Source organism: Capricornis sumatraensis, chromosome 8 (assembly GCF_032405125.1).
Source record: "Capricornis sumatraensis isolate serow.1 chromosome 8, serow.2, whole genome shotgun sequence".
Lineage (NCBI taxonomy): Eukaryota > Metazoa > Chordata > Mammalia > Artiodactyla > Bovidae > Capricornis > Capricornis sumatraensis.
Window position 1 is genome coordinate 70,382,599 of NC_091076.1, and position 25,675 is coordinate 70,408,273.

The 25,675-nt window shown below is 52.2% G+C and overlaps 1 protein-coding gene across 1 annotated transcript; it reads left to right on the plus strand.

The window, feature by feature from the left end:
* Positions 1 to 635: 635 nt before the first annotated feature.
* On the plus strand, positions 636 to 24,180 carry SLC13A2 (solute carrier family 13 member 2). Its single transcript, XM_068977792.1, has 12 exons — positions 636 to 737; positions 14,791 to 14,919; positions 15,636 to 15,772; positions 15,880 to 16,090; positions 16,784 to 16,953; positions 17,055 to 17,177; positions 19,746 to 19,964; positions 20,142 to 20,230; positions 20,520 to 20,641; positions 22,131 to 22,292; positions 22,923 to 23,060; positions 23,546 to 24,180. The coding sequence occupies exons 1-12, from the start codon at positions 636 to 638 to the stop codon at positions 23,714 to 23,716; spliced, it is 1,773 nt and encodes a 590-aa protein (XP_068833893.1). The 3' UTR covers positions 23,717 to 24,180.
* The last annotated feature ends 1,495 nt before the right edge of the window (positions 24,181 to 25,675 follow it).

Here is a 25,675-nt window from a genome sequence, read left to right on the forward strand (position 1 = left end):
GCTGTTTCAAAATTAACTCATTGCGTCAACAGCACACAGTGAACACGAGATGGTCAGTCCAGTGGCTCTGACAGTCTCCTGGATACGTGGAAAGAGAAGGGCTTACTCCAGCCCTTCCTCAATCCTAGACTGGAAACCCCCAGAGGGCAGGGTGTTTCTGGAGGAAGGGCCTCCCCACCACAGGCCCCATGTAAACAGCTCAGAGAACTCAGTTTTGCAGGAGTAGGTGGAGAGAGAAGCTGGGGAGGGCGCTCTGTGTCTTGACCTGTGGATGCCGGGGCTTCCCAGACACCCTCCCCTCTCCAGCTCCTCTGGCTGCAGCCCTTCACAGCCTCCATGCACAGAAAGAGTTAACTCTGGGCTTAACTTCTCGAAAGAACCTGAAGCCTTTTATTCCCTGATCTTGCCCTCCTCCCTTTCTTTGCAAAGTCTTCCTGATCTTTATACTTCCTGCAGGTCTCTCCTCCTTACTCTCACCTCCCGGACTCCAAAAACACTCTGATTGCCAGGGTGGGTCAATGGTTAACACTCCAGCGGCTTTATATAAGCCTGCCCAGCCGCCTACCTGCTGCACCGTCCGTCCTGCAGTTCCCTGGATCCAGAGGGTGACCAGGCAGCCCTCGTGGGTCCACACCATGGCCACCTGCTGGCAGGGCCTGTGGGCCTATCGCTTCTACCTGATCGTATTCTTCCTACCCATTTTCCTGCTGCCTCTGCCCATCCTCGTGCCAACCAAGGTAAGGACTTGGGATTCTGGGCATGGGGAAGCTCCAAGGGAGCAGGGGAGGGACCATCTGCCCTGGGCTGGGGCATCGTTAGGACCAGGAAAGCCCACTCATCCCTGTTAGCCTGGAGATGAGGCTATCACCTCCTGGTCCTCCTGAGTCTTAGGGGTTAAGAAGTCAAAAGCGGCTTTTGCTGGGTATCCAGTAGTGGGAGCTCAATGTGAATTGCTTAGGTCCACTTGACATCTACTGCCTTGGGAGGCAGAAAACCAGCTTCATAAAGTGCAGGTAGAAGCAGATGGGGTTGATCAGGAGAGTGTGAGCTGGTCTAGCAGCTGGAGAGTGAAAGAAGGGGATTAGAGGAAAACTGGCCTCAGGCAGTGGTGAATTTTTAAGAGTACAAACAGAAAGTGAAGGTGCTCACCTGTGATCCCAAGAGCTAAGTCTCCTGCGGAGGAGGGGTGAGAATTAATTGAACACGCCGATCCTGCCAGTGGGCGCTGCAGACGCACACCTTGAATGGAGGGGGAAATGTTACCGCTTCCTGCCCACCCCACGCAAACAGCAGGAGTCATAACTTGGGCTTTCATTTATTGGAGCCCCCGCTGCAGGCCCCGTACCACACACCCAGTAACCCTTTCCCCGGTCTTATGAAGCAGGTTCTGACTCCCATTTTACAGATGGGGAAAGTGGTCACCCAAAATCCCAGGGCAGATCCTGTGATCTGGAGCTCAGACATTACATACTTTGGGGATCATCTAGTAAGTAAAAGAAGACAAAATTATGAATCTAAAACTAATACAGAACTTTGGGAAGAGTAGGGTCCAGAAGGTGGCCTTGAAGTCCAAGCTTCACAGGAAATGTGTCTCTGGCAAGCCACATAGACAGTGGCAGGGCTGGGGGTGTGGCCTGCCTACAAAGCCTGTGCTGTCTGCCTCCGGAAGGCTAAGACCGATCCTGGCCCTGAACTTGGCCCCATCCCACACCCACTCCCCTGCCACCCGGCAGCTGCCCACTGAGCCAACTGCTCAGAGAGGGAAACTGAGGCAGGCTTTTTATTCAAGGTATTCCAAAAGGATAAGGAACCAGGGAGGTAGTGGCACGGCTCCTGGTCAGGGACAAGGCCCCGCTGACCTTTGAGATGACCCTAATCTCAGGCCAAAGCCAGTGGCATCTCTATGCTAAGGACCCATTAGATTGGCTTCCAAACAGGCTGAGTTAACCAAGTGTGTTAACCCCAGAAGGAAGGATGGACAGGAACCGTGATTCCCATGTTACTCCCCAGGAAAGTACAGCCCAGAAAGATTTGGTAACCTGCCCACCGTCACTCAGGAAAGCCCGAGTCAGTACAAGAAGCCAGGCTTCCTGGTGTGGGTGGGATGCGTCAGGAGGCCCTGTCTTCTCTGGGCTGTATCCCACCTGTTGCCTGCACCCCACCTACCGCCTGCTTCCTGCCTACAGACCTTGCCTCCCCTGTCCTGACTCAGATGAACTGCCCCGTGTCCTAACTGTGAGGCCAGCCCCTCCACTGGGGCCCTGGCTACCAGTCCCTCTCAAGGACTTTGCCCCTGTAATTATCCTCTCCTCTCCTGCATCATCAGCTTTTCCCTGTTTGCCTGATCTCTCCCATCAGCATACAAACAAGCCTTAATACGAGTCTCATCAAAATACAAAGTCTCCTTCAAACCTACAGTCCCTGCATGCATGCTCACTTTCTCTGCTCTTTCTCACAACAGAAAGCCTCCGAGACTGTCTACACTGCCCCTCTCACCTCAGACAGCTCCGCTCCCGAAGGCTCTTCCTACCTAGAGGGCTCTCGTCGCGGCCCCGTCAGCATCCGTGTCACGGAACCCTTGGTCCCCGCTCACCTTCCTCAACCACTCAGCAGCATCTGTCACAGCCGGTCCCCTCCTCTTTGCTGTGCTATTTTCTTTCGGCTTCTCCTGGGTTTCCTCTTCCCTTGACTACTTTTCCTGCTCCTTCTCTCTATCATCACTCCTGCCCTAGGTGACCTTCTGTTTTCTCCTGCCATTAAAAGCACCTCTGCACTGATGATTCCCCAATCGGTAATTCCAGCTCTAAATTCCAAACTTGCATTACCCAACTAACACGGGACACCTCCCCCCGCCAAAACCTTCCTTTTTACACAGAATGCCTTTGGCATACTCAAAATACAATCCTGATCCCTCATCTCTCTCAGCTGACTCTCTTTTTGATCTTACATATCAAGAGAAGGCTCAACGTCCACCTCAGAGCCATTCCTGGTGCCTCTCTTTCCTTCACTTCCACAAGCACCAGCAGGTCCTGTTGACTCAATTTCCCCAAAATACACTGAATGGAATCACTTTCCACTGCCTCCACTCTGGTCCAGGCCACCAGCGTTTCTCTCCCATCCCTACCCGTCCCCAGACCATTCTTTTTTTTATCTAGTTGAAGCATATTTGATTTGGGGCTTCTCAGGTGGCTCAGTGGTAAAGACTCTGCCTGCCAAGCAGGAAACACAGGTTCAACCCTGGGTCAAGACGATCCCCTGGAGAAGGAAATGGCAGCCCACTCCAGTATTCTTGCCTGGGAAATTCCATGGATAGAGGAGCCAGGCGGGCTAAAGCCCGGGGGGGGTGGTCACAAGAGTTGGACACGACTTAGTAACTAAGCAACAACAATAGTTGATTTACAATATTGTGTTAATTTCTGCTGTACAACAAAGTGATTCAATTGTACATATGTATTTTTTCATATTCTTTTCCATTATTACTTATCACAGGATATTGAATATAGTTGCCTGTGCTATACAGTGGGACATTGTTGTTTATCCATTCTCCATATAATACTTTTTGCATCTGCTAATCCCAAACTCTAGATCCATTTCTCCCCTACCCCCACCACCCCCTCGGCAACCACAAGATTGTTTTCTATGCCCCTAGATCATTCTTCACCCAAATGCCAGGATGGTCTTTTCCAAACATAAGCTCATGTCACTACCCTGCTTAAAACCCCACATAGGGTTCCTGTCAAACCTAAAATCCAAGCTGTCAGGGAGGCCACGAGTCCCCAGGGCTCCACCCCGGCAGGCCCTTCCTCTCCTTCCCTGTATCCTTGTTCTCATTTGCCCTTCTCCAGCCTGGCTTCCCAGGTGGCGCTCGTGGTAAAGAACCTGCCTGCCAATGCAGGAGACATAAGAGACAGGTTTGATCCCTGGGTGGGGAAGATCCCCAGGAGTAGGAAATGGCAACCCATGCCAGTATTCTTGCCTGACAAATCCCATGTACAGGGGAGCCTGGTGGGATCACAGAGTCCAGAACGACTAAAGCAACTTAGCACTGCAGCCTCCCTAGCTTTCTCTCTGCTCCTCAAATTGCTCATCTTCCTGCCTGGAATATTCTTCTCTCAGAGGCTTCCTTCTCTAGGTGTCCACTGAAATCCACCCAGAAAAAAACTTCTCTGAGCAGTCCCAATCATTCATTTTTATAAAAACCTGTTATTTAAAGGGCTTTCACTCTCTGAAATGGTGTGTTCCTTTACTTCCCATTTATTCTCTGATCCCCCTACTTTAGAATGTAACCTCCATGAAGGCAGGGTCTTTGCCTTTTTCCATGCAGAATCCCCAGCACCTGGCACGTAGTAGGTGCTCAACAAATACTTGTCAAATGACTGAGTGAACAAGTGAATGTGGGTAGAGACAGCGCTATCCTCAATTCCAGCTGAGTCCCTGCTCTCTGCAGTGAATTCCAAGCTTACCTCCACACCCCTGGCCCCTGAAGTGGATAGGAGGGGGCCCAGAAAAAACTCAGCTCACACCTGTGTCCATATAATACTTGTAGACATTTCTTGAGTATTTTTTATGTGCTGGTCATTACACCAAGCACTTCAAAGCACTAACCCACTTATTTCTCACAATCATCTCTGAGTTACTATGAGGTTACTACTTCCATCTCCATTTTACAGACATGTCAATCCCGAGTGGTAAAGGAATTTTCCACAAGTCCCAGCTAGAAAAAGGCAAAGTCTGGACTGGAACCTGGCCTTGGCCGAGGCTGTCTAGGGATGCAGAGTGGTCCCCCGGCGTGTCACCTCTTGAGCAGTCTATCTCATGTTCACCCAGCCATCAATCAATCCTTCCACCATCATTCAGTCTAGGATGTCTGTGGAGTTCTTGCTCTGTGCTAGGGGTTACTGAAAAGAAATATAGCTGTTCTGTCTTCAAGTCACTTTCAGTCTAGAGGACCATGTGTTCCTGCCACCCAAACTATAGCCAGAAGCCTGCAGGAGCTCAGAGGAGGGAGAAAATCCTTCCAGCTGAGGTGAGGGAGGATCTGAGTTGGGCCTTGAAGGCGGAGTGAGATTTCAACAGTGAGAAGCATTAGTGGAGGGCAGGCCAGGTGACAAGAATGCTAGGAGCAAAGGCATGCCGGCTGGAAATAGTAAGTGTGTTTGAAGAATTAGTAACAGAATCCTAGAAATTCCCATCACCCGCTGGCAGAGGGGTTCCTAGTGGTTGGGGGACAGTGGGGTCTGATATCTCAGTGCTCCCTCAACCCTGCAACCAGATACCTAAGAATGATGTGCCGGAAACCTTGCATCTATTCACTCACTCATCAGGAAAAGTATCACATGACAGTTACTGTTTAGGTGCAGTGGGGTGGAAAGTAAGATTCATGGAACCTGTGATCCTGGGGGTAGGGGTGGGGTGGAAAGACACACAAAAGGCGCATACTGTCCACACAATGCAAAGCATATAGCAGGCTGTGACTCTGGCTTGGGGAGGAGCTGCTCTAGACAGGGTGATCAGAGAAAGCCTACTGGGGCTCTGACATTTACCTTAGGACCTGACTGGCGAGTACGAGCCAGCCAAGCCCAGCTCTGGGCCAAGAGCTGTCTAGGCAGAACCCACAGTGAAAGGCCCAAGGCCAGGGGCAAGTCTGGCAAGGAAATAAGGCCAGCACGGCATGGAGACCCTAGTGAACAGATGACATTAGAGCAGCGGGGAGAGGTCAGCCAAGGTCAGCCCTGCACGGCCCAGGGAAGGAGAGACGATTTTATGCTGAGGGTCAGGAGGGATAAATACTTGCTCGGAGGTCAAAAAGGCAGCAAGTTAGAGTGGTTTTTGTTCAGTCCCTCGGTTGTGCCCAACTCTTTGCGACCCCATGGACTGCAGCAACACCAGGCTTCCCTGTCCTCACCATCTCCTAGAGTTTGCTCTGACTCATGTCCATTGAGTCGATGATGCCATCCAACCAAGTTAGAGTTGAAAATGCAGATATCTCCCAAGATCCAACAGAACCACTCATGCAAACCGTCTCCCTGTGGTACCGTGTTTGCCAGGACAGAGCTTAGCTGAAATCCAGACTGTATTTACAGTAAGAATAGAGGGCAGGATTTCTTGCTCTGCATTTTTGTTTGTTTACTTATTTTTTGTTGTTGTTGTTGTTTTGGGCCACACTGCTCAGCATATGGAACTTCCAGAACCAGGGATGGAATCTGCACCCTCTGCAGTGAAAGCATGGAGTCTTAACCCCTGGACCACCAGTGAAGTCCTTTTGGTTTTTTTGTTTTTAGGATTTCTTACTCTTAGGATACAAGAGTAGTAGGTATGTGGAAGCATGTGCACTTTAAGTTCTGTGTGACTAAAATACCCTTGCACAGGTGCTAGTCGCTTCAGTCATATCCAACTCTTTGTGACCCTATGAACTTTTGCCCGCCAGGCTCCTCTGTCTATGGGATTCTCCAGGCTAGAATACTGGAGTGGGTTACCATTTCCTCCTCCAAGGGATCCACATTTCCTGAGGCTACTGCATTGCAAGGTGGATTCTTTACCACTGAGCCACTGGGGAAGCCCAAAATACCCTCACTGCCAGCAATTCCTGAACCCCAAAGATGGACCAGTATGGTGGGCCTGAACATTGCAAAGAATTTTGACCTCGGTTCTGGGAACTGCCTCTATCTTTTGAGACTTCCTGGATCTTGGTTGAGATGGCAGAGTCCAGGAACAAATCAGGGGTTTTTGGAGCCAGATAGATGTGGGTTCAAACCCACTTGGTAGCATAAGCAGCCATGTGACTTTATCAAGCCTCTCACCTCTAAGAGGCCACTATCTCAACTAAACGAGATGACCTGTGTGGGTAGACTGCCTGGCATGCAGGGCTCGGCAAACAATGATTTCCTGTCCCTTCTGCCCCTTGTCTGAATTCCACACCCCTAGGAAACACAACTGGGCTCCCTAGGTGGTTCAGAGATAAAGAATCCACCTGCCAAGCAGGAAATATGGGTTTGATCCCTGGGTCAGGAAGATTCCCCTGGAGAAGGAAATGACAACCCACTCCAGTATTCTTGCCTGGAGAATCCCGTGGACAGAGGAGCCTGGCGAGTTTACAGTCCATGGTGTCGCAAAGAGTATAACTTAGTGACTAAGCAACAACAAGGAAACTCAACCGTGTTTCGGGCACTGTGTGGATACCTGACTTATGCCCATAGACGACTTCTTCTATTCATGAAGACCTTGGTGTTCCCACCAGTGAAAAAGGAAGGCAAGGCATGTCCCCTAGGGCAGTGAATTGTGGTCCCTGATCAGCACTGGACTGTGCGGTGTCAGGTTTGTGACCTCTGAAGGTCGTGAGGGTAGGAGTCAGCCTCCAAAGCCAGGGCGATTCCTAGGGAAGAGATAGAAGGTTCCCCAATTCGAACTTTGCCCCCAGATTACCAAACCGTGTCCGCACTTCCAGTACCTGCTAAAAGAAGGTCAGGCATGGGAAAACCAGAGAGACTTTAGCAGAACAGTTTCCTGAACAGAATCCAACAGCGCTGCCCAGGGCTGTTGTGGGGATCAGATGCACGGAGGAGTGTGGGAATGCTTCGCTTCTCTTCATCTCTCACCTGCTGGTTTGCTCTCAAGTGGACACAAGCAGTTCTGGCCCTGGCCCAAGCTCTGATGTCAGGACTCTGGCCCCCACTTTTGTTGTCTCTGACACCCAGACCCATTGTTCTTCCCTTTGGCCTCTTAAAGCAGAAGATGATGCAACAAATGCATTCACATGAAGGTGCGGAAATAAACAAAGATCAGCCAAATGAGATCAGGAAGAGGAGAGAAGGTAGTCAGCCTCCACTGCCTGCTTCTGGCAGAGCCTCAAAGCAAGGGGCGGGGATGCTTTAGAGTGGAGAGAGGTAAGGCTTCAGGTGTGCCCTGACTGGAGGGTGCTGTTAGGGGGACATTGCAGGAAGGCTAACTGGAAGCAGGGTGTCCTCTCTGACTGTTTGGAGAGCAAGTTTGGCTTTCATTGGTTGGTCCTGAGCTGGAAGTGGTGGTAGCAAGTGGCGGGGATGGGGGCAGGCTGCAAAATTAAAGAGACTGGCAAGTCATTGAGCAAATCCTGCCTTGTGGGGGCCAGTAGCTATGGAGATTGTGGTTTGGCTACAGGACTGTGGCTGCAGAGACTGAAGGACTTATGCTTGCCTAAGGACTGGCCAGTGTTGCCTCTTATGTTTAGTCTCTCAAAAGTATTAGGCATTTGGATGGGTCTATTATTCCTGGAATATAACACACACACACACACACACACACACACACACACACACACACACATCAATCTGTACCTCCTTCCCCAAGTCCTGCCACATGGCTCCTCTCCTCAGGATCACCGTGCCTCTAGACACACAGGAAAGGCACTTCGAGTTTTCTCCTCCCACCTAACCCAGCAGCCATCACCCAGACCCTCTGCCTTCCACCTTCTAATATCTCTGGAGTCTGTCCTCCCTGTCCATCTACACTGCCGTGACCTTCTCTGCGCGCCTGTCATCTCCCCACTGGACAGCCCAGCCTGGCCAACTCCCAGCTTCCATGGCTGCTGACCCATCTGCCACACCGTTGCAGGTGTAAGCCCCTTATTTTTATCTTGAAGCAATTGATTTATTTAATTAGGTGATACGTGCACATTGTACAAAGTCCAACAGCATGAAAGAATGAAGCATTTTCTTCTGTGATGAATGTAGACAACAAGCCACCATAGGATGAACAATATTTTTGACTTTGCCACCCACAGGAATCACAGACATTTTCAAATCGTATGAGAGCTATTGCCAGGACCTTGACATACTGTTGACGTTCATCATGACTTTGAAATTACAGTAGCTACCAGCCAGTGAAGAGCTTACTAGTTAAGAGTCACATTATGTTACTATCTTGCCCATTTTTCATATTTTAATAACTGTATTTCAATATAAGTGGTTTCCTTTGTGATCCTTTGTGTGCATTTTATTTAATGTACTTAAAAACATTATTCTAAGAAGGAGCTGGAAGGCTTCATCAGGCTGCCAAGGGGATCCTGGTACAAAAACAGGGTAAGAATTCTCGAATCAGAGATTTTCCTATGTGTATACAAATACAGACATTTTAAAAAATCACATATGTAGCCTCCATGTAATCTTTTAATAGACACACCAACCTGACCACATCACTCTCTCTGTTTACAGTCCTCCAAGAATCTCCCCATTTTACCTTTGTCTTCCAGATAAAGTCCTATATTCCTCTCAGGGCAAATGAGACTCTTCCTGAGCATTCCATCCCTTCCCCCACAAGAATGTATTTGCTCGTTTGTGCCTCATTCTGTCCCTCTATGCTTACTCCCTCATGCTGACACTTTTCTCCCACCCACCAAACTCCTATTCATCCTTCAGCACCCACTCAGTTTGCTCTCTCTGGAAGCCTTCCTCAGCCCAGATGGAAGGAGGCTCAGAGAAGGGGCCCCTTCTCTGGAACTCCACTCTTTGGTATCCCCTTTGCAATGGTGCTGGCTGCCACCCAGGACCTCACCTCACTCCCTAGACCCAGTAGGGCTCCCTGCCCGCAGCATCCCTACTTGCCGGGGCAGAGGAGCAGTGGGAGTAGCCTGCCCTTGGGTTAACCTTCAATCACCAGGAGGAATAAGATGTAACATCTTTGAGATTGTGGACATTTTTGCCCTAGGCTGCTCTGTGCCAGTAATGGGTAAAGGCCATGATGCCCTCAGGTCTCCACCCTGTCCACACCCAGGGTCCAGAGTCTGCCCTAGATTCCCTGGCACCAGCATCTTTATTTGTACCTCATGCATCCACCCTGGTTCCCCAGCAGCCCAGGAGCACGTTTCTCTGCCAGGTTTAACCCAGACTGCCTGCTCATTGTCATCCACAGTTCTTTACAGCTGAAACCTACATAGTCAAATCCTACATCCTCATAATAACCCAGCAAAGTGGGTGTCTCTCTTATTCCTATTTGTAGATAAGGACACTTCATAAAAGAGAGCAATGTGTATACAGTTGGAAATGTTCAATATTTCTTATTTAAAAAAAAAAAAAAACTCAAAGCTGAGAGATGTTAAATAGCTTGCCCAAGGACATGCAGCCGTAAAGCTGGGCCTGGGCACTCAGGTTTTCTGACCTCTGACTTTCGTTTCCCATCACAAAAGAAGCAAGCTGCCAGCCTTGGGGTTTGGAAGCCATCTGAGCATTTATCTCATCTGCTCGCTGTTGGTTTTGCCAGGCAGACAATCCACCATGACTATGAACCAGCCCACACAGGGCACTCAGACTCCCTGAGGGCTGGAGCCAGGCCTGAATCATGTCTGTGCCCCAGTGCCTAATATTCATCCACTCACTCATCCAGTGTCAGCTCCATAGAGGTGCTAGACACCCTGCTGGTGTGAGCACAAACAGATCCAGACTCTGCTCCCTAGAGAGTACAACCTGATGGCAAAGATGGATATTCATCATAAGAAATTTTTGAAAGCAAATGTTTAAGTACAGATTGTAATGAGTGCTATGCAGAAGAGGTAGGGGGACTTAGGGTGTAAAAAAAAAAAAAAGGGAATATATACCTGAAACCTGTGGAGTTGAGCAGTGCAGCAGGTTGAGGAGAAAGACAGTTGGGTCCCATGCCGTAGGCCACCATCTGAGCTTGGCCAGCCCAAGATGTATAGAGATGGCAGCAAGGCAGAGGGTATAAGGTGGCCTAGGAGGCTGAGTCTGATTCCCAATTGCCCACTTATTTTTTCTTCTTATTGCCCTGGGTCTTTGTTGTGGCACACAGGCTTTCTTTAGTTTTGGAGCACGGGCTCTAGAGCACATGGGCTCTGCAGTCACGGTGCACAGGCTTAGTTGCCCTACAGCATATGAGATCTTAGTTCTCAAACCAGGGATGGAACCCACGTCCCCTGCTTTGGGAGGTGAATTCTCAATCATTGGACCATCAGGGAAGTCCCCCAACTTCTCACTTCTAAAGCGGGGGAATGCAGACTTTGGAATCAGACACATTGAGGGACCAAAGAGAAAGGATCCCCTGGGTTCTGTTCTCATTTCTGAGCCATGAATGTCACTGACTGGTGAAGACTCTGGGCCGTTCTCAGAATATTGCTTTGAAATGCACAAAATAAAATGTATGGGATGGAGAAGGAAACCAACCATTTTGGAACATGGTTATAAAAGTATAAAAAAATAATTGCAGTTCAGAAATATAAATGTTTCCTTATTAAAGCATTAAATAAGATCTGGTGTTGATATAATTACTACCACAGTTTCAAGATAGAGATGGATGTAAACAATATTTTGAGATGCATTTTTGAGATCACTGTAGCCACTGATCTCTGCAGGTCCCTACAACTGACAACCACAGTTGAATATCCTTGACTAAATTGTCATTAGTACCATCAACAGTTGTCTGGTTTTGGGAATTCCCTGGCTGTCCCACGGTTAGGACTCAGTGCGCTTTCACTACTATGGGCTCCAGGTCAATCCCTGGTGGGGAAACTAAGATCCTTCAAGCCTAGAGGTACGGCCAAAAAAAAAACCCAGTTTTGTTGCCTGTGTTCATAACCTTAGTTAGATGTTAGCTAAAAGATGAAATAGTTTTCCCACCCAGCTTCATGGACCCTTGGCATTCCACGCCCTAGTTAAGAGCCCCATGATCCAGCAAGAGTAGGTCAGTGGGTTATGCTACAGCTGGACTGACTGCCCGGGAGGGCAGGATGGGAACACAGATCCAGAGCCACCAGAGCCAGGAAAGACTTCCAAATGGAACTCTGAAACTGGTTTTGGTTTTGACCCAGAGACAGAGAGATACGGAGAGGGATGCCGGAAAGTTGTACAGGAGTACAGGAGCGATAGATTCGACACACTGGTGCTCACAGCTCCCTTTGGAGGGTGCGAATGGGGACCTGGAATTGAAAGAATTTGCCCAGAGCCAGGCAATAGGAAGTGGCAGGCCCCAGCGAAAATGGTTCTGTTTGGATCCTAAGCTCTAACTCACGCCCATTCACCCTGCTAGCCACAGCAAGCTTGAGACTGAAGGACACCCCTACCTGCAAGGCGTCAAGCTCAAGGTAGAAGGCAAAACCCTGGGGCTGAAGAACCAGACAGTCTGGATTCTTCACTGATTTGTGTGACTTTGAAATATTTAATTTATTGGCACCTTTATTTCTTCGTCTGTGAAATGAGAACAATAGTCATTTCTAAATCACAGAGCAACTAAAAGTGATTAGGAACCACCTGAAGTGTGGAGAGCACGATGTCCATGGAGCAGACCTCAGCGATACTTATGCTGTTGTTTTTTGCAAAGCTATCTTCTTGAATCAGCAGAATCATCCATCCCAGCTCCCCTCCTTGTCTCTGGCCAGAGAATTCTAGGGGGTGGGGGCCACACTAGAGTCCAGAGGAGCTGGCCTGCCTGTAGCCTGTGGGGGAGGATGGGTAACAGGCCATGACATCACCGTAACTGAGAAAATGGTTGAAGAAACAGCAATTTCAGCAGAATCTACCTCCGGCTAGGGGAGGAAGAGGTGTAAGTCTCTGATCAAGGATCAAGGCATTCCCCACTCACCGTGCCACTTTCATGTCCGGGGAAGAAAAGTGGTGGACGTTTCATGGAGAGAAAGTGAGCCTGGCATCAGAGACACTTGGCTAGGCAGGCTACATGCCACACCACCTGGGCCTGCCACTGATACAACTCCATGGGGAGTGCTCTGGGAATTGTGCAATCCTGGATACCTTGCCTAGGTTTCCACCTGGCTCTGCCCCTCCCTGGTTCTGTGAGTGTGAGCAAGCCGCATACCCCCTGGAGGTCCTCTATAACATAAGACCACCACACCCACCCGTGGCTATAACTTGCTGTTGTTCATTCGCTCAGTCGTGTCTAACTCTTTGCAACCCCATGGACTGCAGCATGCCAGGCTTCCCTGTCCTTCACTGTCTCCCGGAGCTTGCTCAGACTCATGTCTCTTGAGTCGGTGATGCCATCCAACCATCTCATCCTCTGTCACCCCCTTCTCCTCCTGCCTTCTATCTTTTCCAGCATCAAGGTCTTTTCCAATGAGTTGGCTCTTCCCATCAGGTGGCCAAAGTATTGGAGCTTCAGCCTCAGCATCAGTCCCTCCAATGTATATTGAGGACTGATTTCCTTTAGGATGGACTGGTTTGATCTGCCTGCAGTCCAAGGGGCTCTCAAGAGTCTTTTCCAACACCACAGTTCAAAAGTGGCTCTAACTACAAACATGAAAACGCCCAGCTCCTAAAAGTTATTCAGTAAACAGCAGCTTCCTCTCCCTGAGACCTTCCTTCCAACCTCAGGATACTAAGGGCCTGAGGTATAAGGGGGGAGCCCAGCCCATACCAGGTGGAGAGGGCAAGAGGGGCAGGGCAGCTGAGACAGGTAAGAGAGGAGGGGCCCCTCAGCCGCTTTGTCCGAGCAGGCAGCCCTTCCTTTGGCAAACAAAGAGTGAGAAGGTGCCCCTGAGGAGGCTTGGATCCAAGTACCCCTCCTGGAGGCTTCCTTCTGGCTAATGATTCCCCTGCCTGCTCTCCCTCCCCTGGCCTGCGGAGAGGCCCCGTAAAGGTGGGTGGGCCCCTGACATCTTGGTTGGCCAACTTCCTGCTCTAGGTCCCCTACCAGGCCTGAGGTCAGGCCTTCCTTGCTATGGGAGCTTCCTGAGGGAAAGGGGGGGCCTCTGGTACCCCAAGACTCACAAAGCCATGACTCAGGGTTTACTCCACAATTCTCTGTACAATATTTTCAGATATTCTATTTTTTTTTAATGTTTATTTACTCATTCGGCTGCTCTGGGTCTTAGTTGCAGCCCACCGGAACTTTACTGACGTGTTCAGGGTCTTTATTGTCAAGTCCCAATCTTTCAGTTGCGGCATGTGAACTCTAGGTTGCAGTATGTGAACTCTGGGTTCTGGCATGTGGAATCTAGTTCCTCAACCAGGGATAGCACCTGGGCCCCTTGCATTGGGAACTTGGAGTCTTAGCTACTGGACCACCAGGGAAGACATATTCTAGAAACGTGAATGACACCTCATGGAGTTGCACAATGCCGGGGTCATGCCAGGATCACTTGGAAGGACACTCATGCCATTCCCAAAACTTTTCAATGGTTAGTGAATCATTCAGAAAAGATTTGCTCTGAAGCCTCCTGGGTCCTGAACTCCGAGGATCCAGATATGGCAAAACTGACTCTGTTCTCATGGAACTCACCTGCTAGCAGAAGGAGCAATTACTATTTAAGCGTCATACAAATAGATGTATTCTTATAGACTCTTGATAAAGGAGGGAAGGTCAGAGCTCCAGGCAGTGCTCCACAATTCCTAGGCTCCGGTTTCATTGAGATGAGCGCCCCCATCTCATCTAAGAATCCTCATCCAAGCCCCCTGCAATCCCCAAGGGGATAGGATTATATCCAACAGCTGGATTATAATGTCTAGACTCCCCAAGGCTAAATACAAGGAGGTGAGTGTTTTGCTTTCTATTTCCATTTTTCCTTTTTTTTTTGGCCACACTGCATGGCATGAAGGATCTTAGCTCCCTAACCAGGGATTGAGTCTGCACCCCCTGCAGTGGAGGCACAGGTTCTTAACCACTGGGCTGCCAGGGAGGTCCCTGTCTCCATTTTTGAATGAGACCTGGGTTTGGGAGTCAAGGGCTGCGGGTTTTACAGGGTCTCCCTGCACTGTCACAAATGGTCTGTTTGCTCTGGGGACAGGAGGTGATGTGATTTCGAGATACAGGCCTGCCCCCTCCAATAGCTTGCTGTTCCCCTCCTGCCTGCAGGAAGCCTGTTGCGCATACACCATCATCCTCATGGCGCTGCTCTGGTGCACCGAGGCGCTGCCGCTGGCCATCACTGCCTTCCTCCCCGTCATCATGTTCCCCATGATGGGCATAATGACTGCTTCCACGGTAAGCCTCTCCATTCACGCGAGGACGTGCTCCCAAGGATGGAGGGGTCTGCCCTAGGACGGTGATGACGGAAGAAACCTCATCAGAGGCAGAGCGCATGGAAGACGGGTCCCTGCCTCTGCCTGGCAGGTCGGGGAGCACAGAGGGAGGAGTCAGCTAGAAGACCAGGAAGAAGGCATTCTAGAAATGTCAGGGGCACAGTTGGTGTCAAGAGTTAATTCAAAGTGGAAGCAATTAGGCCTAGACTAGGGGGGAAAGGGGGCTTGATAGCCAGCCAAAGAGCCTGTCTCCTTCTAGTTCGGTGGTTCTGAAACTTGAGCATGCACCATGATCGCCTGCAGGGCCAGTTAAACAAAGACTTTGCTGGGCACCACTCCAGAGTTTCTGATTTCATAGATCTGGGGCAGGGTCTAAGCATTTCATTTCTAGCAAGTTCCAGGCTGGTGCAATGATGCTGACCCAGGGATCACAGAGAACCACTTTAGCTTCTGAAACAGCATTAAATTCTCCCAGTCAGTGGTTTGCAGCATGGAAGAATTCAGGCTAGACGATCTCTCAGTCATTGCTGATGGAAGAGCGGGTTAATCAGAAAGAGAGGAAACAGCGGGGGATCCAAAGATCATTTCCATTTGGGTCCAAGAGCCCAGGGAACCAACCTCTCTCTGTTGACAGACATAGCAGTGTCGGCGCCCCATAAGCCCTGTCCCCGCCTCCAGGTCAGCCTCGAGTACCTGAAAGATACCAACATCCTATTCATTGGGGGGATGATGGTGGCCCTCGCCGTGGAGAACTGGAATCTGCACAAACGCATCGCCCTCCGGGTGCTCCTCATCATCGGGGTGCGGCCCGCCCTGTGAGTCCCCACAGACCAAGACGGGAGGGCCTGGGGTGCGGGCGCTCTGGGCCTCCAGTCCCTGCAGGAATGCTGGAACACCAGTGTGTGGGTCTGTCCATCGCTAGGCTGATCCTGGGCTTCATGTTGGTGACGGCCTTCTTGTCCATGTGGATCAGCAACACGGCCACCACCGCCATGATGGTGCCCATAGCCCATGCTGTTCTGGAGCAGCTGCACAAGATGCCCACAGACAGGGATGTTGAGGAGGGCAGGAACAACCCCGCCTTTGAGCTCCAGGAACAGAAGGAAGAGACCAAGCTTGATGAGAAAGGTGAGGCCAGGCCCTGCCCCAAACCCCTCTTGGGGAGGGTCTGAGATGATGTTCATGATAGGAGGAGTCATCTGAGCACCGATTTTTTTTTTAATGTTTGGCCACACCGCCATGGCATGTGGGACCTTAGTTCTCTGACTGGGGATCGATCCTATGCACCCCCTACATTGGAGGACAGAGTCTTAATCGCTGGACCATCTGGGAAACCCATATCTTGGCAACTTTTGGGACAGAAGAGGGAAGCAAGAAGTTCAGTGACTAGCTTGTCCTGGTGGGCTGAGATTTTTCCTGGTTTTGAAATGAAAAGTCCCGCAGGCTGGGAATTCCCTCTGTCCTGGGCAAACCGAGATTCTAGGTAACCTGGCAGGCCGAGAGCAGGAGCCTGGGTGGGCCGTCAGGGGTCCGGGCTCTATTCTTCCTGTGCAGTTTGAATCATCTTCTTCCCTTCTCTGTGTCTCAGTTTCCCTCTCCCAAGAGAGGTTGGTCCAGGTGGTATCCAAGGGTCACTCCATCCTGAGACTCCAGGGAGTGCCTGCCCTTCCAGACCTGGGGGCAGCCTCGGCCCTCCCTGCAGCCTGGGTCTAGGCTGCTAAGTGACAAGGCGCCCCAGAGGCCATGGAGCCCCTGCCATGCTCCCTGAATCTGGCCCTGCACCCACTCCCAACCCCAGCTCTCCCTTGTTCCCAGACAAAAAGCAGGATTGCCCTGCTCCACTGACTCCTTCAGAGTCCAAGACACAGCAGAACAAGGAGCAGCTCCGCTTCAGCCAGGGCCTGAGCCTGTGTGTGTGCTACTCGGCCAGCATCGGGGGCATCGCCACCCTGACCGGCACCACCCCCAACCTGGTGCTGCAAGGCCAGGTCAACTCGTGAGTGATTGATGGGGAGAGGGTCTGCATTCTGACTGGGGGACAAAGGGAACTGGCTTGTCACCGGGCAATGCCACACAGCGGCCCTTATTCCCCTTCAGGATCTTCCCCCGAAATGGCAACGTGGTGAACTTCGCCTCCTGGTTTGGCTTTGCCTTCCCTGCCATGATCATCTTACTGCTGCTTTCCTGGGTGTGGCTGCAGATCCTCTTCTTAGGATTCGAGTAAGTGGCAGAAAGGGGAAGAGATGCCCAGGTGTCTGCCCTTACCCGTTGGGAGCGCCTAGTTGGGTACCCAGGTAGCCTTTTGGGAAAGGACATAATCACCATCTCAGTGAGAAAACCTCTCCCTCCCAAGGCCCTTCTGAGCCCTTGGTCCCCCATTGGAGGGAATGATTGGAGAGTATTATCCCATCTATTAGATAAGCAAACTGAGGTTTGAGGCATGGTCCATAGCTAGACATGTCAGTGCTGGGACAGAAAATCAGATCTCCTGGTGCCCAGGCCAGGTCCCACTCCATAGTGATCCACAGTCCTCTCGCAGGTGCTGAAGGAGTGTACGCTATGAGCTTAGTCAGTTACAAAAGTGCTGACGCTTGTGCTCCTACTGTGTGCCTGGTCCTGAAAACACTGCAAGCGCTAGGCACAGGCCTCGTCCTTGGAGCTCACCATCTAATGGGTGATGATAAGGTGGGGGCAGTGACAGACAGAAGCCTAGGTGCTGTGGGAATACAGCCCAGGAGAGCAGAGACTCCAGAAGGCCCCTGGCAGAGACGACACCTGAACTGAATCTTGCTGAGTTAGAAGTCAGCCAGGCAGAAGATGAAGTAAAGGCATTCAGCAGCAGGAATATCTTGTACAAAGAGGCAAGAAAGAACATGCTGGGTTTGGGGAAACTCCAGTTCTGTGTGGGTGAAACATAAAGAGCAAAAAAAAGGAGAACCAGGGGGCTTCCCTGGTGGTCCAGTGGTTAAGAATCTGCCTTCCAATGTAGGGGACACAGGTTCCATCCCTGGTCAGGGAACTGAGGCCCCACATGCCGCTGGGCAGCCTGCCCACCACAACCAGAGGGAAGCCCACACCCTGCAACTAAGACCAGACGCAGCCAAAAAATATTTTTTTTAACCACAAAAGAAAAAACATTAATTGCAAAAGAAAAAATGTAATTATTTTTTTAAAAGGAGTATCAGGATACAAATCTGGAGAAGAAGGCAGGGAGAGATTATAGAGGAATCTAATGTGCCACCTTGTTCTTGAGGCCAAGAGTAGTAAGGAGGTTTTATTCTGACTTCCAGACTTTGTCACTAGAGCTCCAAGTTGAAAATCACGTGAGACCTTGCTGGGGCTCAGTAGGAATTGAGTCTGGGATTGATTATTGATTTCTGCTGTGAGTCCAACCTAGGAGTGGTGGTATGAATGTTACTGTGATATAAGTTGTTATTTGTCCTTCCTACCCAGGCAGGGGGTGGTCACCGAAAGTCTTTTTGCTTGTCTCTCTTTAAAAAAAAAAAAAAAATTATTTCTTTTAATTGGAGGTTAATTGTTGCTATAACATTGCTTGGACAGGTGCAGGGAAATTGGGTTGAGGTTGGGGCTGATACAAAGCAGTGTTAGTCAAAGAGACCAGCACAGTGCCAAGCACCATAAAGGATTTAAAGATGTGTGAAACGTGATTTTTGCCCTCAAGGAACTCACAGTCCAGCAGGGGAGCTGAGATTTGCCCAAACAAAGAGTTAAACATCAACGCAGGTGGAACAGGGTGCAGACCCCTGTGCTCCTTCGGACAGTGTGGGTGGGGCTCAGGCTGGCAGAGGGTGCCCAGAAGCGGTAGGAGAGGGAGGGGAGGATTTCCTGAAATGTTACTGGGGGAGAGGAGTGATGAGTCAGGGCCCGAAGGAAGCACAGGGTCCAGGCTTCTGGGGCCTTCTCACTCTGAGCAAGGGAAAGCTCAGCACAAGAAAACTCCTGGAAGCATGGAGGGGCCAGTGAGACAGATGGAGCAGGGCCAAGTACAGGGAAACCCCACCCCCTACCAGCCCCTCTGCTAAATAGGAGCCCTGACAAACCAGTTGTTTGTTCAGTCACTCAGTCATGTCCAACTCTTTGCAACCCCACGGACTGCAGCACGCTGGGCTTACCTGTCTGTCACCATCTCCCAGAGCTTGCACTCATGTCTATTGAGTTGGTGATGCCGTTCAACCATCTTATTCTCTGTCATCCCCTTCTCCTCCTGCCTTCAGTCTTTCCCAGCATCAGGGTCTTTTCCAATGAGTCAGCTCTTGGTATCAGGTAGCCAAAGTATTGGAGCTTCAGCTTCAGCATCAGTCCTCACAATGAATATTTGGGACTGATTTCCTTTAGGATTGACTGGTTTGATCATGCAGGCCAAGAGACTCTCAAGAGTCTTCTTCAGCACCACAACTAGAAAGCATCAATTCTTCGGTGCTCAGCCTTCTTTATGAATAGAGTTTGTAAACCAGAGTCTTCTGCTTTTCTTCCAGAACGTTGGGGGCATCAAGGTCTTAGTGTAGTAACCCTAAGGAGGCCTTTGCATGTCTCAGCCTTTAAGACACAGGCACTCCTGGGAATTCCCTGGTGATCCAGTGGTTGAGACTCGAGCTTTAACTGCTGTGGCCCAGGTTCAATCCCTGGTCGGGGAACTAATCCCACAAGCAGTTTGGCTAGGCCAAAACAACAACAATCAAAAAGAAACAAAACCTCAGGCACTCGGAGCCCCTTGCTTCCCTGCCTGGTGTGGGGGCCCTCACAAGCTGTCGCCACCCCCACCTGCAGCTTCCGGAAGAACTTTGGCTTGGGGGAACAGAGCAGGAATCAGGAGCGAGCAGCTTTCGAAGTCATCCGGAGAGAGCACAAGCTGCTGGGCCCCATAAACTTCGCGGAAAAGGCTGTCACCTTCCTCTTTGTCCTGTTGGTGGTGCTGTGGTTCACTCGGGAGCCAGGCTTTTTCACGGGCTGGGGTAACCTGGCTTTTTCCGATGACACTGGGAAGAGGTGAGCATTGTGGGGAGGAGGAATACTTCTGGGAGGAGGGAAGGGAGCAGGGCCCCCAACTCGAAACAGGAGGGAGGATGGCACGTCTAAGGAAGGGGTTCCTCTCCAGCCCCCAGCCCCCTCATGACCCTGAGTAGCCTTGAGCCTCTAAACCTGCCCTCCCTGCCCCACCCGCAGCATGACATCCGATGGGACAGTAGCCATCTTAATCGCTGTAATTATGTTCATCGTGCCCTCCAAGATCCCAGGGCTGACTCAGAAACCAGGTAAGCACCTGGCCTGGGGCAGGGAAGGGCCTCTGGGCAGACCCTGCCTTCTGGCACTCAGCCTCCCTCCCACCGTACTCGGCCGGAGTAGACAAAGCCCAGAGAAGCTGGGCTGACTTGCCAAGGGCACAGGGACTCAGGGGCAAAGCCAAGATGTGGCAGAACTGAGGGTCCCTCTCTCCCATGCATTAAGCTCTGATCAAGACCGCTTGGAGAGTCCCCCGGGGCGGGGAGGGGAGGGAAAGCCTGTTGGCTCCTGGTGACCCACCTTCTTCTGCTTGGGGAGTAGGAAACCCAGGGAAGCTGAAGGCCCCTCCTGCCCTCCTCACCTGGGATATAGTAAAAAAGAAAATGCCTTGGAATATCGTGATCCTTCTGGGTGGTGGCTTTGCCCTGGCCAAGGGCAGTGAGGTGAGAGACCCCACCCCCTCCCCAGCCCCGTTGGTGCGAGACCCTGTGACAGGGAAAGAGGGGCCCTGCTTCTCTCCCACCCCGGGCAGCCCTGACCCCCCACGTGGAAGCCCCCTGGTGGGCAGAGCCTTTGCAGCAGCTGGAGAGACAGGTAAGAGCCCTAAGGGAGGGAGAGAAAACACAGGCCGCAGGGACCTCTCCCCAGTAGAGTTCTCAAAGCCAAAGAGAAGGCAGGAATTTCTGGTGAGCAGGGACTGTACTCAGGACCACCCGGGCCCTTCCCTCACCCCCTGCCGGACAGAGAATACATCAGCTTTAACACCAGGGAGTAGACAGAAGGCGTTGGGTTGATGCAGTTTGTTGGCTGAATCCACCAGGGGGTGCCATGATCATACCCAGCCACGCTCTGGGGACCGGGCCATCATTCTGCAGAGCCTCCACCCAAGAGGGGAATCATGAACCTGCACCCCTAGGCCTCAGGATTCTGGCTAAGCTCATTCACTGCATAGACAGGAGCTTCCCTGTGTTGGGGATTGGTTAGTTCAACCATCAAGCACTCATTGACTGTGCCAAGCTCTGTAATGGGTGTTGAGTGCTAAGTGGGTGATGGTGTATAAAATAAAGTCCCAGCTCCCTGGGATTTACAGTCTGGCATTACAGGAGCTCTTCTGACCCTGTGACTGTCCCTGTCCCCCTGCCAGCCTGTTCCCAGCTTCTACCAGGGCCCTTCCCCCTCTCCCTCCTTGCCAGGAGCAGGTCCCTTCTTTCCCAACCTGCCGGGCTGGTGGGGGCAGGGAGAGGGCTAAAGTTGGCCAGGGACCCTCAGAAGAGAGGTCAGGAAAACAGGAGTCAGTGGGGTCAGAGGTCTTTTCTCCCACCAAGCCCCACGTTTCCCGAGAAAGCCCTTTGACCCCTTCTCTTTGCTACCCATCTCTTTCTCCCCACATCCAACTGTCCTTCAAGAGGAAGAAAGGGGGCTTCCCTGGTGGCTCAGTGGTAAAGAATCCACCTGCCAATGCAGGAGACATGGGTTCAATCCCTGCTCCGGGAAGATCCCACATGCGTGGAGCAACTAAGCCCGTGTGCCACAACTACTGAGTGTGTGCTCTAGAGCCCAGAAGCCACAGCTGCTGAAGCCCACACACCCCAGAGCCCACGCTCCGCAACAAGAGAAGCTTCTGCAACGAGAAGCCTGCGCATCTCACCTAGAGAGCAGCACCCCTTGCCGCGGCTAGAGAAAAGTCCGAGCAGCAGCACAGACCCAGCACAACCAAAATTAACTAATTAATTGATTGACTGATTTTTAAAAAAAGCAGGAGAGGGAGACTTTGGTTTCAGCTGGGTCTCTTCGTTCCCTCCCAAGCTGCTCTTGACGCTGAAGACTCTAGAGAGGTGTGGGCAAGAGCAGGACCTGCCCCAGAGCCTCAGCCGAGGACTCTGGAGCCCCAGGCGGCCCAGCCTCTCACCCACCACCCTCCTCTGCCCGCAGGAATCGGGCCTGTCGAAGTGGCTGGGGGATAAGCTGACCCCACTGGAGAGTGTGCCGCCTGCTGCCATTGCCTTTATCATCTGCCTCCTGATTGCCATCTTCACTGAGTGCACCAGCAACGTGGCCACCACCACACTCTTCCTGCCCATCCTGGCCTCCATGGTGAGCTTGGCCTGGCAGACACACCTCCTCCAGGGAGCCCTGTTGCCCATCCCAGCCAGGGTCAGAGCAACCATCTGCCCCCTCCCTCCTCTCACTTCTGAGAAAGGACCCCCGAGGCTCCACCCTTCCCTAGGCTCTTCAGTAACCTTGGGCCCCAAGGCCTTCTGGCCCCTGACTCACTCCATCCCTGGTGGCGTCACCCCTGGAGTATCCTGCTGGGGCTCACTGGTGGCCCCACCCCACATCCCTGGCCCAGCTCCGGTTCTGGTCGTTCCTGAGGTGACGGCATGAAATTGCTTCCCGGAGCGTCCCTAGCCCCTACTTCCTCAGGCGCGTTCCCGCAGCCTTTGATGACGGCACCTTGAGCCCCTTTGAGATCCGTTTTATGAGTCCCTCCCCTTCCCACGCCCCACTGGGCAGGGCCGCACACTTATCCCCTCCAGAGAGGTCAAGGGGCCCTGCCCAGGTCACCCAGTGCCCTCTGGCAGAAGTGGGGGGCTCATGGCCAGAGTGTGTATTGGGGTGGGGGTGGGGGTTGGCCCTCAGAGAGGGAAGGAGAATTGGGGGGTCAAGCCTTCCCCTCTGGGAGGGGGGCTGAGACCAGCTCTGCCCCACGGCCTCCCCCTCCAGTCGCAGGCCATCTGCATCCACCCTCTCTACGTCATGCTCCCCTGCACCCTTGCCAGTTCCCTGGCCTTCATGCTGCCTGTGGCCACCCCGCCCAACGCCATCGCCTTCTCTTTCGGAGGCCTCAGAGTGACGGACATGGTGAGTGGCAGGGGTCTCGAATGCCTCGGCCCGCGCCGCTCTGTCTTTCCACCTTGGTGGGCCACAGAGTAGCTGCAAGCGTCTGAGATCCTTGGAGTTCACGGTGGACCCCGCTGGGGCGGGTAACGGGGGCAGGGGAGGGCATGGTCCCCTCTTGAGAGTCTCCAGGCCCTGCCAGCCCTAGGCCACTGAGAGGGAGAGGAGGGGTGAGGAATGCAGGGGCACCAAGAGGCCAGGCACCCACACCCGGGAGATGGACTCAGAGAGAATGAGACCCAGGGCCCCGGGAGCGCCCCTCCCCCTGTCAGCACTGGCAGTAAAGTCAGTGGAAGGGACATCGCCTTGTGCTGCAGGTTAGACTCAAAGGGGGACTTCCCAGGGAGAGTTCTGCTAATGAGAGAGCTCCAAGCACATGTGAATACCTAAGGGATAGGTGCTGGCCCAGCTCAGCACCCAAGCATTCAGATTGGCTCTCCTCACCCCAGGCCCGAGCCGGATTCATGCTCAACGTCATCGGGGTTCTCGTCATCACGCTGGCCATCAACAGCTGGAGCATCCCCATGTTCGACCTGAACAACTTTCCCTCCTGGGCCCAGTCCAACACCACAGGCCTCTGCGGGGTCAGCCAGGCAAATGTCACAACATCTAGCCCCTAGTCCGAGGGATAATCTGGCCCAAGCCAGAAAGACCCACCTCGTTCCTACTCCTGTGAGCTGGGAGGGGACACCAGGCTCCAAGCCAAACTTTGAAAGGCACATGTGTATCTAACCTCATGTGTGTCTGCAAGGAAGAGGTACGTGAGCTCAGTCCTGTGTGTCTGAGGAAACTGTGTGTATGTACATGCGTGTGTGTGTAAAGACAGTGTGTCATGTGAGGATATTTGGCAAGGGGGGATTGTGTGTGTGCACATGATCCGAGGTGTGTACACTTGACTGTGTACCCATGTGAGGTCACAGACATGATAACGTGCTCTGTCTGGCACTCCAGGTCTTTGCCTCCCCAGCTTGGTGGGCGACTAGACCCCTTTGTCCTCTATTTATTGAAACTCAGGGTTAGAGCCGCCTGGGCAGCAAAGCCTACCAGCAGTTGTTATGGCAGCAGTCTCTGGGACCAGCCCAACATACTGAGTTCTCCCCAGCCTCTCAGTTTTGGGGAGAGGGTTCAAATATCTGCCCCATTAAAGTTTTGCTGTAGAGTGTGTGGTTGGTTTATCATGGCACTTTCCAGGGCTAGGTCCCCAAACGTGGTTCAGGCCCCAGATTGAGGAATATGCTGGGAGGGGGCCTGGCACCTATCCTGGATGGTGGCCCCCTTGGCACCCTTCCCACTCAAGGGAGAAGGTAATGGCCAGAAACCTCTGCCAAGGCCAATCGGAGTGGGCGCAGCCACCCAGGAAAGCAGCACTGACATCACCTGGCCTGGCTAATTGGGAGCTGCCAGTCCCTGCGTGTCTTAGAGAAAACCAGCCTCCCGGTTCCCAGAGCACTCCCTGGGCATTTACATAAAACCCTCTGCCCCTGCCAACTCCTCACCGACCCCTACACCAGCTGGAAAAACCAGTCCCTCCAGACCAGGGGAGGCGGGCTGACCCATGCGAGGGGCCCAGAAAGCTGGACCCTCACCCAAAATAGCAACCTGCAGCAGGACGCATACACGTGAGGCTCACAGGAACAGGTTCAAAGCCGGCCATGGCCTTCCGAGTCCAGGACCAGACTGCACTCTGGATCATTCTGCCTCCCAACCTCCCTTCCCCAACTCTGCCTTCATGAATTCCAGAGTTTTCATTATCTGGCAAGGTAGGGTGGGGGTGGAGAAAGATGTTACCACCTCCTTCCTCCATGCTGGGAGCTCAACACCCCTTCCTGGCTGGAAGGTCACCTAGATGGAAGTTTCCAAGCGTCTTGTCCAGTTCCCTTCTTGTGCAGCCAGAGGAAAAAAAAATAGATTTTTTTTTTTCCCTCATGCCCAATAAAATTGGGAGCTGAGTTGTGAAGAGAGAAACCCAAAAAGGATTTCATTCTGGATTTCCCCCTGGGCTGGAGCTGAGGGGTTCAGGGTTGAGGGGAGGCACGGATGGGAGGAGGCTGCTCCTTGGGGTGGGGGGGAACACTGCTGTCCCCAGGGGACAGGGGATGCTGACAGGACATGTCAGACATCCAACAGAGTGAAGAGTGTCAGGAGAGGGGCCCCGCCCCCACCCCAGCCCCCCAGGCTGGCATTCCTCACTCATGAAGCACAGTCATAAATCACGGCTCCCACCCAGACCCACACTAGGACACCACCAAGGCCCCAGGCAACAGCCCCCACCCCCACTGGGAGCGGGCTGGCCCCAGAATGGTGAGACTCCTCCAGGGGCTTACCCTCTGCAAACTAGGACTTTCTTTGAGACCCTGGTTGGGTACCCATGGTCCAGCCCTGGCTGGGGAACAGATGGGCGTGCTTCCTAGGGAACACATGCCTTCCAACTGTTCTCAGCTCCCCTTCATACCTGTCTGATTCCCCCTCAGTCCTGCTCAGAGAGAGCCAGATGTGCACTAAGGTCACACAGCAGCCCCAGGGGGATGAGGACTGGGCCTGCCTTCTCAGGGAAGGAGGTAGACAAAAAGTGGCCTGAG

What these genes read in the sequence shown, in the direction of transcription:
- SLC13A2 (XM_068977792.1), top strand. Translation starts at nt 636, where the DNA reads ATGGCCACCTGCTGGCAGGGCCTGTGGGCCTATCGCTTCTACCTGATC. An exon ending in CCATCCTCGTGCCAACCAAG is followed by an intron (nt 738 to 14,790) that starts GTAAGGACTTGG and finishes TCCTGCCTGCAG; the next exon opens with GAAGCCTGTTGCGCATACAC. An exon ending in CCCTGGCCAAGGGCAGTGAG is followed by an intron (nt 20,642 to 22,130) that starts GTGAGAGACCCC and finishes CTCTGCCCGCAG; the next exon opens with GAATCGGGCCTGTCGAAGTG.